Source organism: Panulirus ornatus, chromosome 8, assembly GCF_036320965.1.
Source record: "Panulirus ornatus isolate Po-2019 chromosome 8, ASM3632096v1, whole genome shotgun sequence".
NCBI classification, from domain to species: Eukaryota; Metazoa; Arthropoda; class Malacostraca; order Decapoda; family Palinuridae; genus Panulirus; species Panulirus ornatus.
Window position 1 is genome coordinate 33,574,784 of NC_092231.1, and position 16,508 is coordinate 33,591,291.

At 41.0% G+C, this 16,508-nt stretch overlaps 1 protein-coding gene across 1 annotated transcript in view; it reads right to left on the reverse strand.

Moving 5' to 3' along the window:
- The window catches only part of LOC139749683 (G patch domain-containing protein 1-like), a 61,987-nt gene that overhangs the window by 16,581 nt on the left and 28,898 nt on the right, over positions 1-16,508 (reverse strand). The window contains exon 3 of the mRNA XM_071663848.1: positions 2,094-2,211. Within this exon, the coding sequence (XP_071519949.1) occupies positions 2,094-2,211 (118 nt within the window). The remainder of the gene's footprint in view (positions 1-2,093; positions 2,212-16,508) is intronic.

Below are 16,508 nucleotides of genomic sequence, written 5' to 3' on the forward strand. Positions count from 1 at the left end.
ACATCACATATTGTCCTCAAACATTTCATTTCCAACATATTCACCCTCCTCTGCACAACCCTATCTACAGCCCATGCCTCGCAGCCATATAACATTCTTGGAACCACTATTCCTTCAAACATACTCATTTTTGCTCTCTGAGATAACATTCTCACCTTCCGTACATTCTTCAATGCTCCTAAAACCTTCGCCCCCCTCCCCACCCCTGTGACTCACTTCTGCTTCCATAGTTCCATCAGCTGCTAAATCCACTCCCAGGTATCTAAAACATTTCACTTCCTCCAGTTTTTCTCCATTCAAATTTACCTCCCAATCAACTTGTCCCTCAACCCTACTGAACCTAATAACCTTACCTTATTCATATTTACTCTCAGCTTTCTTCTTTCACAGACTTTACCAAACTCAGTCACCAACTTCTGCAGTTTCTCACCTGAATCAGCCACCAGCACTGTATCATCATTGAACAACAACTGACACTTCCTAAGCCCTCTCATCCAGAACAGACTGCATACTTGCCCCTCTTTCTAAAACTCTTGCATTCACCTCCCTAACCACCCCATCCATAAACAAACAACCATGGAGACATCACGCATGCCTTACATCCTTGGTAAAAACTTTTCACTGCTTCTAGCAACTTACCTCCCACACCATATAATCTTAAGACCTTCCACAAAGCATCTCTATCAACCCTATCATATGCCTTCTCCAGATCAATAGATGCTATCTTATAAATGCTTATAAAAATAAAGACATAAGTGCATGAAGAAAGAAAAACTAAATATATGCATTCTTTAGCTACCTTTGTTTTGCCATGGTGGTGTGCTGAAGTGAGCATCTGAGAGCTGCCCAGCTGGCAATTTAGTGCATAACAGGGATGAAAGGAAAAATGAAAAGAGTAAAAGGAGCAAAAGTTGGGAGTCATGCACTGTAAGAAGGAGGGAAAGGGAAGGAGGGAAGCATGAGTGGAGTACTGAATTTGGCATGCAATCTTTGAATCAGTAGGTAATAGGTAGTAACTGGTTGGTGGCCAACAACCAGGAAGGTATACTACCAGTACAACCAGCCTGGGTATTGGAAGGGTTTGTGACAGCTGCATGGTGAGCCTATACTTCACTGGTTGTCAAGATGCATGCCTCTGACCCATGTGGCTTTCTTCTTTCTGTCTCACCCGCACATGGACTATTGGCATTCTGTCCACAAACATACAATCTCACTTTGTCACACATAACACTTGACAACACTTAACTCACACAGCTCATTCTTCATAACTAGATTTTCCTGTGATGAGCACTTTGTGCTCGCCCTGCCTTTTGGCAAAATGGTAGGAGTAGTAGACAAAAGTAGTAGGTAGTAACATTTAGGTACGAACATTAGGTAGAAACAATAGGTAGAAGTAGTCAGTTGAAACATTAGGTAAGAGCCTCTGCAAACCCTGCACTAGACTTGCCCTCTGCAACTAGCCTGTTAAGGGTGAGGCATAAAGGTTAAGATGCAGCACTGGAGTTCACTAGTTATGGAGACTCTATTGCCATGGCCACATCCTTCAGGAAGTTCCACAAAGGAACAAGCATCAGAGATACAGATTGAGAGATCTTTGAATCAGTGGGCAAAAATTTTGTTTTAGGTGATGTATGTCACTGTCAGAGTTGATCATGTACCAGCATAATATGATGCATGTTGCAGTTAGGATGACCAAACAATAGAACAAGACAACTGACATTAAGTTAACAAGTCTATCTAAGAATTATTTTAAAGCTTATTCTTTGCTAACACTTCCTTCCAGTAGATTTTCCTCATGCATCACCTGTAACATGGGAAGTAGGTGGTACTGGGAGACAGCGACATAGGTGAGGCCTCAGTGCCCAAAGAGATGCTACTTAGGACCTGATGATTTGAGCTGGCCTACTGGGACATGTAACGTGGTTTATGAATGCTAAACTTAGCACTCACTTTGAAAAGTAGTATAGATATTTTGTCTCACATGATGTATATCACAGTTGATTGTAAACCATCAAGTGATGCATCTCGTAGCTTAAGGGTTGATAAGAATCAATTCAATATTATACTGAAAATATAGGATTTACATTAATTACCTATTTGCCATGGTAGAGGTGAGAGGCTGGAACAGCTGAGCTGCTTTACTAAACTCTTGTATTTCACGTTCCCTTTCCCATTCTGTCATACTTTTTGGCTGGACCAAGCAAAATCTGTCTGAGTATAGGGAAAAGTAATGTTCTGAATTTAAAGTTACATCAATTAACTGAAAGCATTTCGAACAAATGATAACAAAAATAGCCCGGAGATTAATGTATACAGTGTAAAATAACCAGTATGTACCACATTCAATATAAAAATAACTTCAAGTACTAAGAAACAACAGCAAAAATTGCAAAAGGAATCTTTCCCACAAATGATTTAACAGCTAATTTTCCTGAAAATCAGGAAAAGGAAGAGGTATAATGAAAATCTTCAAAAACAGGTTGATAACCTATTCTATACAACATAACTATATATGTAAATGATACTCATCTCCTTGAATGTAAAGTGTCTGAGGTAAAAAGATAGACTGCTTGTCTTTCGTCACCAAAGGATACATCACCAATATGATTTCCTAATCAATGCTGATGATCTACTTTTTTAAACTACAAGAACATTGCAGCCATACTGACAATTCAATACTTTCTAAACACAATCTTAGAATTGTTGCTATATCTCATTTTCCTATCTTTTTGATCTTTCAACCTTTTTTACTTGCTAAATAATTTCATCTAATTTAGCTGTTTCCACTCACCTGACACTTCAGATTTATCTTTAACTATTTGCAATGTTCTCATGAGATTCATAAATGGAATAAACAAAAACATCTTAAGCCTTTCCATTCATATGGGGTGGGGCAAAGACATATCACTATTGTTCATTTACCTATTTCCATAATTCATACCTATACTGTAAAGATAAAGTGAACCATGTTTTCAATTTTACCATATCACTTTACAGTCATTCACTTAAGATTTCTGTGTAGGATTTTCAGGGAAGACTTATTTCCATTAAGAAATCTGGCTTCACAAATAATAATATCTAATGCACATAATCTATAACAATCTTTTATTGGTGAACCTTTTAATTATTTCAAGGATTCAAAAGCTATCTATTCAGTAGTACTTGATAAGATATAATTGGAAACACCAGATCTACATGAAAAATCATATCTTAGTGCTCCCCAAGAGAGCATATAGGGTTCATATCTGTAGTTAAAGTACAGTCTCAGTAAAGAAATCCAAAGATTACAATTCAAAATAAGGCTTTCATGCATCAGGTTTAACTGCCAAACAAATTCCTATTACATGATTACAGTCTTAGTATCAAGATGATGTGATTTGCTGCCTCAGTTACCCTTTGGTGCTGAGAATGGAAGGATGCAACTCTGCCCCTTTCCTTGTGTTCACTAATATTTTTGCTTTATCTGTTCCAGGTGATATCAGTAGCTAAAAATAGGTCCTTAAACATTGTCTATAAAAGAGAAGGGCCAAATTCATTGTCTGGACGCTTTTGGGTTTCCTTCTAACATCATCCCCCCCATTAATAGCTAACTGTTCTCTGGTTGATCCTCCTAAATTTCTCCCTCTTGTCTTTCCATTATCGATCTAGTGACAAATGATAGATCTTGGTTCATTTCCATGCTTGAGTCCAAACTAGATTACAATCCTATCTACAAAAACGTTTTGGCACATATTCTTTTATTCATTTTATTATACTCTGTCACTGTCTCCAGCATTAGCAAGGTAGTGCAAGGAAACAGACGAAAGAATGGCCCAACCCACCAACATACACATGTATATACATAAATGCCCACACACGCACATGTACATACCTCTACATTTCAACATATACATATATATACGTACACAGACATATACATATACACAAAAGTACATGGTCATACATGTAGCTTTCATCCATTTCCATTGCCACCCCAACACAAATTAAATGGCACCCCCATCCCCCCGCGCAAGTGCAAGGTACGGCTAGGAAAAGACAACAAAGGCCACATTCATTCACACTCAGTCTCTAGCTGTGATGTGTAATGCACCGAAACCACAGTTCCCTTTCCACATCCAGGCCCCACAAAACTTTCCATGGTTTACCCCAGATGCTTCACATACCCAGGTTCAATCCATTGACAGCACATACATCCCAGTATACCACATCATTCCAAATCACTCTATTCCTTGCACACCTTTCACCCCCCTGTATGTTCAGTCCCCGATCACTCAGAGTATTTTTCACTCAATCCTCCCACCTCCAATTTGGTCTTCCACTTCTCCTCGTTCCCTCCACCTCTGACACATATATCATCTTTGTCAATCTTTCGTAACTCATTCTCTCCATGAGACCAAACCATTTCAATACACTCTCTTCTGCTCTCTCAATCACACTCTTTTTATGACCACACATCTCTTAACCTTTCATTACTTACTCAGTCAAAACATCTCACACCATATATTGTCCTCAAACATCTCATTTCCAACACATGCACCCTCCTCCGCACAACCCTATCTGTAGCCCATGCTATATATATATATATATATATATATATATATATATATATATATATATATATATATATATTCCCTGGGGATAGGGGAGAAAGAATACTTCCCACGTATTCCCTGTGTGTCGTAGAAGGCGACTAAAAGGGGAGGGAGCGGGGGGCTGGAAATCCTCCCCTCTCGTTTTTTTTTAATTTTCCAAAAGAAGGAACAGAGAATTGGGCCAGGTGAGGGTATTCCCTCAAAGGCCCAGTCCTCTGTTCTTAACGCTACCTCGCTAATGCGGGAAATGGCGAATAGTTTGAAAGAAAAAAAAAGATATATATATATATATATATATTTTTTTTTTTTTTTATACTTTGTCGCTGTCTCCCGCGTTTGCGAGGTAGCGCAAGGAAACAGACGAAAGAAATGGCCCAACCCCCCCCCATACACATGTATATACATACGTCCACACACGCAAATATACATACCTACACAGCTTTCCATGGTTTACCCCAGACGCTTCACATGTCTTGATTCAATCCACTGACAGCATGTCAACCCCGGTATACCACATTGCTCCAATTCACTCTATTCCTTGCCCTCCTTTCACCCTCCTGCAAGTTCAGGCCCCGATCACACAAAATCTTTTTCACTCCATCTTTCCACCTCCAATTTGGTCTCCCTCTTCCCCTCGTTCCCTCCACCTCCGACACATATATCCTCTTGGTCAACCTTTCCTCACTCATTCTCTCCATGTGCCCAAACCATTTCAAAACACCCTCTTCTGCTCTCTCAACCACGCTCTTTTTATTTCCACACATCTCTCTCACCCTTACGCTACTTACTCGATCAAACCACCTCACACCACACATTGTCCTCAGACATCTCATTTCCAGCACATCCATCCTCCTGCGCACAACTCTATCCATAGCCCACGCCTCGCAACCATACAACATTGTTGGAACCACTATTCCTTCAAACATACCCATTTTTGCTTTCCGAGATAATGTTCTCGACTTCCACACATTCTTCAAGGCTCCCAGAATTTTCGCCCCCTCCCCGACCCTATGGTCCACTTCTGCTTCCATGGTTCCATCCGCTGCCAGATCCACTCCCAGATATCTAAAACACTTCACTTCCTCCAGTTTTTCTCCATTCAAACTCACCTCCCAATTTACTTGACCCTCAACCCTACTGTACCTAATAACCTTGCTCTTATTCACATTTACTCTTAACTTTCTTCTTCCACACACTTTATCAAACTCCGTCACCAGCTTCTGCAGTTTCTCACATGAATCAGCCACCAGCGCTGTATCATCAGCGAACAACAACTGACTCACTTCCCAAGCTCTCTCATCCACAACAGACTTCATACTTGCCCCTCTTTCCAAAACTCTTGCCTTTACCTCCCTAACAACCCCATCCATAAACAAATTAAACAACCATGGAGACATCACACACCCCTGCCGCAAACCTACATTGACTGAGAACCAATCACTTTCCTCTCTTCCTACACGTACACATGCCTTACATCCTCGATAAAAACTTTTCAATGCTTCTAACAACTTGCCTCCCACACCATATATTCTTAATACCTTCCACAGAGCATCTCTATCAACTCTATCATATGCCTTCTCCAGATCCATAAATGCTACATACAAATCCATTTGCTTTTCTAAGTATTTCTCACATACATTCTTCAAAGCAAACACCTGATCCACACATCCTCTACCACTTCTGAAACCACACTGCTCTTCCCCAATCTGATGCTCTGTACATGCCTTCACCCTCTCAATCAATACCCTCCCATACAATTTACCAGGAATACTCAACAAACTTATACCTCTGTAATTTGAGCACTCACTCTTATCCCCTTTTCCTTTGTACAATGGCACTATGCACGCATTCCTCCAATCCTCAGGCACCTCACCATGGGTCATACATACATTAAATAACCTTACCAACCAGTCAACAATACAGTCACCCCCTTTTTTAATAAATTTAATAAATATATATATATATATATATATATATGTATATATATATATACAAATATATATATATATATATATATATATATATATATATATATATATATATATATATATATATATATATATATATATATGATAGAGTGGCAGATATAGGGTGTTTTGGTCAAGGTGGTGTGCAAAGTGAGAGGGTTAGGGAAAATGATTTGGTAAACAAAGAAGAGGTAGTAAAAGCTTTGCGGAAGATGAAAGCCGGCAAGGCAGCAGTTTTGGATGGTATTGCAGTGGAATCTATCAAAAAAGGGGGTGACTGTATTGTTGACTGGTTGGTAAGGTTATTTAATGTGTGTATGACTCATGGTGAGGTGCCTGAGGATTGGCGGAATGCATGCATAGTGCCATTGTACAAAGGCAAAGGGGATAAGAGGTATAAATTTGTTGAGTATTACTGGTAAATTATATGGGAGGGTATTGATTGAGAGGGTGAAGGCATGTACAGAGCATCAGATTGGGGAAGAGCAGTGTGGTTTCAGAAGTGGTAGAGGATGTGTGGATCAGGTGTTTGCTTTGAAGAATGTATGTGAGAAATACTTAGAAAAGCAAATGGATTTGTATGTAGCATTTATGGATCTGGAAAAGGCATATGATAGAGTTGATAGAGATGCTCTGTGGAAGGTATTAATAAAATATATGGTGTGGGAGGCAAGTTGTTAGAAGCAGTGAAAAGTTTTTATCGAGGATGTAAGGCATGTGTACGTGTAGGAAGAGAGGAAAGTGATTGGTTCTCAGTGAATGTAGGTTTGCGGCAGGGGTGTGTGATGTCTCCATGGTTGTTTAATTTGTTTATGGATGGGGTTGTTAGGGAGGTGAATGCAAGAGTTTTGGAAAGAGGGGCAAGTATGAAGTCTGTTGTGGATGAGAGAGCTTGGGAAGTGAGTCAGTTGTTGTTCGCTGATGATACAGCGCTGGTGGCTGATTCATGTGAGAAACTGCAGATGCTGGTGACTGAGTTTCGTAAAGTGTGTGAAAGAAGAAAGTTAAGAGTAAATGTGAATAAGAGCAAGGTTATTAGGTACAGTAGGGTTGAGGGTCAAGTCAATTGGGAGGTAAGTTTGAATGGAGAAAAACTGGAGGAAGTAAAGTGTTTTAGATATCTTGGAGTGGATTTGGCAGCGGATGGAACCATGGAAGTGGAAGTGAATCATAGGGTGGGAGAGGGGGTGAAAATCCTGGGAGCCTCGAAGAATGTGTGGAAGTCGAGAACATTATCTCGGAAAGCAAAAATGGGTATGTTTGAAGGAATAGTGGTTCCAACAATGTTGTATGGTTGCGAGGCGTGGGCTATGGATAGAGTTGTGCGCAGGAGGGTGGATGTGCTGGAAATGAGATGTTTGAGGACAATGTGTGGTGTGAGGTGGTTTGATCGAGGAGGTAATGTAAGGGTAAGAGAGATGTGTGGAAATAAAAAGAGCGTGGTTGAGAGAGCAGAAGAGGGTGTTTTGAAATGGTTTGGGCACATGGAGAGAATGAGTGAGGAAAGATTGACCAAGAGGATATATGTGTCGGAGGTGGAGGGAACGAGGAGAAGTGGGAGACCAAATTGGAGGTGGAAAGATGGAGTGAAAAAGATTTTGTGTGATCGGGGCCTGAACATGCAGGAGGGTGAAAGGAGGGCAAGGAATAGAGTGAATTGGATCGATGTGGTATACCAGGGTTGACGTGATGTCAGTGGATTGAATCAGGGCATATATATGTATATGTATATATATATATATTGGAAAGGATCACAATTTTGCGCATGATCAAGATATTCCTATGAGTCCACGAGGAAAATGAAACACGAAAAGTTCCCAAGTGCACTTTCGTGTAATAATCACATCATCAGGGGAGACACAAGAGAGGAATATAACAGTCAATTGATATACATCGAAGAGACGATTGCATGGTCCATAGACAAGGAAACAAGTTTAAGTTTAGCATATACAGAAAACCCACCAATGTATGCTCATATATCCATTATTACTCATCTCAACATGACAGAGTTAAATTATCATCATTTCAATCTATGTTCCTAAGGGCATTACGTATTTGCAGTCCAGAGTTCATTGATGATGAGTTTGAGAAGATATATTCAATTAGATCTGAGTTAAAGTACCCTAGATCTTTCATTGATAAATCCCTTAAGTTAGCAAAGAAATCATTTTATAGAGTTGAGCCCAAACCTCCCATTAACACCAAGAATCTTTTAGTTCTCCCTTCTAATAATAATTTCACTTTGCTTCCCATGTTGCTTAAATCCTTTAATGTAAATGTTGCCTTTAGCAACAATAATACTATAAAGAATATCTTCATCAGGAATTCACCAGAAAATTCTCTTGGTTGCATCTATAAAGTTCCTTGTGGAAACTATGATAAATTTTATGTTGGTTAGACTGGTAAGGATCTTTCTGTTAGACTTAAGCAACATAAATATAGTATAAGAACGGGACAGGAATCAAATGCCTGGTTTAATCATGTTAAAAACTATGATCATTGTATTGACTGGAGTAACGCCATCTCAGTTGTTAACTCTAACTCTATCACCAAGAGAAATATCATTGAATCTTCTATTATTAAATACACAAAGAATTATAATCTTAATATTAGTGATGGTCTGTACAAATTAGATAACTTTATTGTTGATAAGATTTGTAAAATGATAAGTTTATGAACGCTCGTTGTATGTTTTGGACAATCACATGTTTACCAAATGGCGTCCTAGCTTCGTCTCTTCGATGTATATCAATTGACTGTTATATTCCTCTCTTGTGTCTCGCCTGATGATGTGATTATTACACGAAAGTGCACTTGGGAACTTTTCGTGTTTCATTTTCCTCGTGGACTCATAGGAGCATATATATATATATATATATATATATATATATATATATATATATATATATATATATATATATATATATATGTATATATATATATTTTTTTTTTGTCGCTGTCTCCCGCGTTTGCGAGATAGCGCAAGGAAACAGACGAAAGAAATGGCCCAACCCCCACCCCCATACACATGTATATACATACGTCCACACACGCAAATATACATACCTACACAGATTTCCATGGTTTACCCAAGATGCTTCACATGCCTTGATTCAATCCACTGACAGCACGTCAACCCCGGTATACCACATCGCTCCAATTCACTCTATTCCTTGCCCTCCTTTCACCCTCCTGCATGTTCAGGCCCCGATCACCCAAAATCTTTTTCACTCCATCTTTCCACCTCCAATTTGGTCTCCCTCTTCTCATTCCCTCCACCTCCGACACATATATCCTCTTGGTCAATCTTTCCTCACTCATTCTCTCCATGTGCCCGAACCATTTCAAAACACCCTCTTCTGCTCTCTCAACCACGCTCTTTTTATTTCCACACATCTCTCTTACCCTTACGTTACTTACTCGATCAAACCACCTCACACCACACATTGTCCTCAAACATCTCATTTCCAGCACATCCATCCTCCTGCGCACAACTCTATCCATAGCCCACGCCTCGACCATACAACATTGTTGGAACCACTATTCCTTCAAACATACCCATTTTTGCTTTCCGAGATAATGTTCTCGACTTCCACACATTCTTCAAGGCTCCCAGAATTTTTGCCCCCTTCCCTACCCTATGATCCACTTCTGCTTCCATGGTTCCATTTGCTGCCAGATCCACTCCCAGATATCTAAAACACTTCACTTCCTCCAGTTTTTCTCCATTCAAACTCACCTCCCAATTGACTTGACCCTCAACCCTACTGTACCTAATAACCTTGCTCTTATTCACATTTACTCTTAACTTTCTTCTTTCACACACTTTACCAAACTCAGTAACCAGCTTCTGCAGTTTCTCACATGAATCAGCCACCAGCGCTGTATCATCAGCGAACAACAACTGACTCACTTCCCAAGCTCTCTCATCCCCAACAGACTTCATACTTGCCCCTCTTTCCAAAACTCTTGCATTCACCTCCCTAACAACCCCATCCATAAACAAATTAAACAACCATGGAGACATCACACACCCCTGCCGCAAACCTACATTGACTGAGAACCAATCACTTTCCTCTCTTCCTACACGTACACATGCCTTACATCCTCGATAAAAACTTTTCACTGCTTCTCACAACTTGCCTCCCACACCATATATTCTTAATACCTTCCACAGAGCATCTCTATCAACTCTATCATATGCCTTCTCCAGATCCATAAATGCTACATACAAATCCATTTGCTTTTCTAAGTATTTCTCACATACATTCTTCAAAGCAAACACCTGATCCACACATCCTCTACCACTTCTGAAACCACACTGCTCTTCCCCAATCTGATGCTCTGTACATGCCTTCACCCTCTCAATCAATATCCTCCCATATAATTCATCAGGAATACTCAACAAACTTATACCTCTGTAATTTGAGCACTCACTCTTATCCCCTTTGCCTTTGTACAATGGCACTATGCACGCATTCCACCAATCCTCAGGCACCTCACCATGAGTCATACATACATTAAATAACCTTACCAACCAGTCAACAATACAGTCACCCCCTTTTTTAATAAATTCCACTGCAATACCATCTAAACCTGCTGCCTTGCCGGCTTTCATCTTCCGCAAAGCTTTTACTACCTCTTCTCTGTTTACCAAATCATTTTCCCTAACCCTCTCACTTTGCACACCACCTCGACCAAAACACCCTATATCTGCCACTCTATCATCAAACACATTCAACAAACCTTCAAAATACTCACTCCATCTCCTTCTCACATCACCACTACTTGTTATCACCTCCCCATTTGCGCCCTTCACTGAAGTTCCCATTTGCTCCCTTGTTTTACGCACTTTATTTACCTCCTTCCTGAACATCTTTTTATTCTCCCTAAAATTTAATGATACTCTCTCACCCCAACTCTCATTTGCCCTTTTTTTCACCTCTTGCACCTTTCTCTTGACCTCCTGTCTCTTTCTTTTATACATCTCCCACTCAATTGCATTTTTTCTCTGCAAAAATCGTCCAAATGCCTCTCTCTTCTCTTTCACTAATACTCTTACTTCTTCATCCCACCACTCACTATCCTTTCTAATCAACCCACCTCCCACTCTTCTCATGCCACAAGCATCTTTTGCGCAATCCATCACTGATTCCCTAAATATTCCCTAAGTATTAGTGAAAGAGAAGAGAGAGGCATTTGGACGATTTTTGCAGGGAAAAAATGAAATTGAGTGGGAGACGTATAAAAGAAAGAGACAGGAGGTCAAGAGAAAGGTGCAAGAGGTGAAAAAAAGGGCAAATGAGAGTTGGGGTGAGAGAGTATCATTAAATTTTAGGGAGAATAAAAAGATGTTCAGGAAGGAGGTAAATAAAGTGCGTAAAACAAGGGAGCAAATGGGAACTTCAGTGAAGGGCGCAAATGGGGAGGTGATAACAAGTAGTGGTGATGTGAGAAGGAGATGGAGTGAGTATTTTGAAGGTTTGTTGAATGAGTTTGATGATAGAGTGGCAGATATAGGGTGTTTTGGTCGAGGTGGTGTGCAAAGTGAGAGGGTTAGGGAAAATGATTTGGTAAACAGAGAAGAGGTAGTAAAAGCTTTGCGGAAGATGAAAGCCGGCAAGGCAGCAGGTTTAGATGGTATTGCAGTGGAATCTATTAAAAAAGGGGGTGACTGTATTGTTGACTGGTTGGTAAGGTTATTTAATGTATGTATGACTCATGGTGAGGTGCCTGAGGATTGGCGGAATGCGTGCATAGTGCCATTGTACAAAGGCAAAGGGGATAAGAGTGAGTGCTCAAATTACAGAGGTATAAGTTTGTTGAGTATTCCTGATAAATTATATGGGAGGATATTGATTAAGAGGGTGAAGGCATGTACAGAGCATCAGATTGGGGAAGAGCAGTGTGGTTTCAGAAGTGGTAGAGGATGTGTGGATCAGGTGTTTGCTTTGAAGAATGTATGTGAGAAATACTTAGAAAAGCAAATGGATTTGTAAGTAGCATTTATGGATCTGGAGAAGGCATATGATAGAGTTGATAGAGATGCTCTGTGGAAGGTATTAAGAATATATGGTGTGGGAGGCAAGTTGTTAGAAGCAGTGAAAAGTTTTTATCGAGGATGTAAGGCATGTGTACGTGTAGGAAGAGAGGAAAGTGATTGGTTCTCAGTGAATGTAGGTTTGCGGCAGGGGTGTGTGATGTCTCCATGGTTGTTTAATTTGTTTATGGATGGGGTTGTTACGGAGGTGAATGTAAGAGTTTTGGAAAGAGGGGCAAGTATGAAATCTGTTGGGGATGAGAGAGCTTGGGAAGTGAGTCAGTTGTTGTTCGCTGATGATACAGCGCTGGTGGCTGATTCATGTGAGAAACTGCAGAAGCTGGTGACTGAGTTTGGTAAAATGTGTGAAAGAAGAGAGTTAAGAGTAAATGTGAATGAGAGCAAGGTTATTAGGTACAGTAGGGTTGAGGGTCAATTCAATTGGGAGGTGAGTTTGAATGGAGAAAAACTGGAGGAAGTGAAGTGTTTTAGATATCTGGGAGTGGATCTGGCAGCAGATGGAACCATGGAAGCGGAAGTGGATCATAGGGTGGGGGAGGGGGCGAAAATTCTGGGAGCCTTGAAGAATGTGTGGAAGTCGAGAACATTATCTCCGAAAGCAAAAATGGGTATGTTTGAAGGAATAGTGGTTCCAACAATGTTGTATGGTTGCGAGGCGTGGACTATGGATAGAGTTGTGCGCAGGAGGTTGGATGTGCTGGAAATGAGATGTTTGAGGACAAAATGTGGTGTGAGGTGGTTTGATCGAGTAAGTAACGTAAGGGTAAGAGAGATGTGTGGAAATAAAAAGAGCGTGGTTGAGAGAGCAGAAGAGGGTGTTTTGAAATGGTTTGGTCATATGGAGAGAATGAGTGAGGAAAGATTGACCAAGAGGATATATGTGTCGGAGGTGGAGGGAACGAGGAGAAGAGGGAGACCAAATTGGAGGTGGAAAGATGGAGTGAAAAAGATTTTGTGTGATCGGGGCCTGAACATGCAGGAGGGTGAAAGGAGGGCAAGGAATAGAGTGAATTGGAGCGATGTGGTATATCGGGGTTGACGTGCTGTCAGTGGATTGAATCAAGGCATGTGTATGGGGGTGGGTTGGGCCATTCCTTTCGTCTGTTTCCTTGCGCTACCTCGCAAACGCGGGAGACAGCGACAAATCAAAAAAAAAAAAAAAAAATATATATATATATCTTTCTTTTCTTTCTTTCAAACTATTCGCCATATCCCGCGTTAGCGAGGTAGCGTTAAGAACAGAGGACTGTGCCTTTGAGGGAATATCCTCACCTGGCCCCCTTCTCTGTTCCTTCTTTTGGAAAATTAAAAAAAAAAAAAAACGAGAGGGGAGGATTTCCAGCCCCCCGCTCCCTCCCCTTTTAGTCGCCTTCTACGACACGCAGGGAATACGTGGAAAGTATTCTTTCTCCCCTATCCCCAGGGATATATATATATTTTTTTTTTTTTTTGCTTTGTCACTGTCTCCCGCGTTTGCGAGGTAGCGCTAGGAAACAGATGAAAGAAATGGCCCAACCCACCCCCATACACATGTATATACATACGTCCACACACGCAAATATACATACCTACACAGCTTTCCATGGTTTACCCCAGACGCTTCACATGCCCTGATTCAATCCACTGACAGCACGTCAACCCTGGTATACCACATCGATCCAATTCCCTCTATTCCTTGCCCTCCTTTCACCCTCCTGCATGTTCAGGCCCCGATCACACAAAATCTTTTTCACTCCATCTTTCCACCTCCAATTTGGTCTCCCACTTCTCCTCGTTCCCTCTACCTCCGACACGTATATCCTCTTGGTCAATCTTTCCTTACTCATTCTCTCCATGTGCCCAAACCATTTCAAAACACCCTCTTCTGCTCTCTCAACCACGCTCTTTTTATTTCCACACATCTCTCTTACCCTTACGTTACTTACTCGATCAAACCACCTCACACCACATTTTGTCCTCAAACATCTCATTTCCAGCACATCCATCCTCCTGTGCACAACTCTATCCATAGCCCACGCCTCACAACCATACAACATTGTTGGAACCACTATTCCTTCAAACATACCCATTTTTGCTCTCCGATATAATGTTCTCGACTTCCACACATTCTTCAAAGTTCCCAGCATTTTCGCCCCCTCCCCCACCCTATGATCCACTTCCGCTTCCATGGTTCCATCCGCTGCCAGATCCACTCCCAGATATCTAAAACACTTTACTTCCTCCAGTTTTTATCCATTCAAACTTACCTGCCAATTGACTTGACCCTCAACCATACTGTACCTAATTACCTTGCTCTTATTCACATTTACTCTTAACTTTCTTCTTTCACACACTTTACCAAACTCAGTCACCAGCTTCTGCAGTTTCTCACATGAATCAGCCACCAGCGCTGTATCATCAGCGAACAACAACTGACTCACTTCCCAAGCTCTCTCATCCCCAACAGACTTCATACTTGCCCCTCTTTCCAAAACTCTTGCATTCACCTCCCTAACAACCCAATCCATAAACAAATTAAACAACCATGGAGACATCACACACCCCTGCCGCAAACCTACATTCACTGAGAACCAATCACTTTCCTCTCTTCCTACACGTACACATGCCTTACATCCTTGATAAAAACTTTTCACTGCTTCTAACAACTTGCCTCCCACACCATATATTCTTAATACCTTCCAAAGAGCATCTCTATCATATGCCTTCTCCAGATCCATAAATGCTACATACAAATCCATTTGCTTTTCTAAGTATTTCTCACATACATTCTTTAAAGCAAACACCTGATCCACACATCCTCTACCACTTCTGAAACCACACTGCTCTTCCCCAATCTGATGTTCTGTACATGCCTTCACCCTCTCAATCAATACCCTCCCATATAATTTACCAGGAATACTCAACAAACTTATACCTCTGTAATTTGTGCACACACTCTTATCCCCTTTGCCTTTGTACGTTGGCATATATATATATATATATATATATATATATATATATATATATATATATATATATATATATTTATTTTATTTTATCATACTTTGTCGCTGTCTCCCGCGTTTGCGAGGTAGCGCAAGGAAACAGACGAAAGAAATGGCCCAACCCCCACCCCCATACACATGTATATACATACATCCACACACGCAAATATACATACCTACACAGCTTTCCATGGTTTACCCCAGACGCTTCACATGCCTTGATTCAATCCACTGACAGCACGTCAACCCCGGTATACCACATCGCTCCAATTCACTCTATTCCTTGCCCTCCTTTCACCCTCCTGCATGTTCAGGCCCCGATCACACAAAATCTTTTTCACTCCATCTTTCCACCTCCAATTTGGTCTCCCTCTTCTCCTTGTTCCCTCCACCTCCGACACATATATCCTCTTGGTCAATCTTTCCTCACTCATCCTCTCCATGTGCCCAAACCACTTCAAAACACCCTCTTCTGCTCTCTCAACCACGCTCTTTTTATTTCCACATATCTCTCTTACCCTTACGTTACTCACTCGATCAAACCACCTCACACCACACATTGTCCTGAAACATCTCATTTCCAGCACATCCATCCTCCTGTGCACAACTCTATCCATAGCCCACGCCTCGCAACCATACAACATTGTTCGAACCACTATTCCTTCAAACATACCCATTTTTGCTTTCGGAGATAATGTTCTCGACTTCCACACATTCTTCAAGGTCCCCAGGATTTTCGCCCCCTCCCCCACCCTATGATCCACTTCCGCTTCCATGGTTCCATCCGCTGCCAGATCCACTCCCAGATATCTAAAACACTTCACTTCCTCCAGTTTTTCTCCATTCAAACTCACCTCCCAATTGGCTTTACCCTCAACCCTACTGTACCTAATAACCTTGCTCT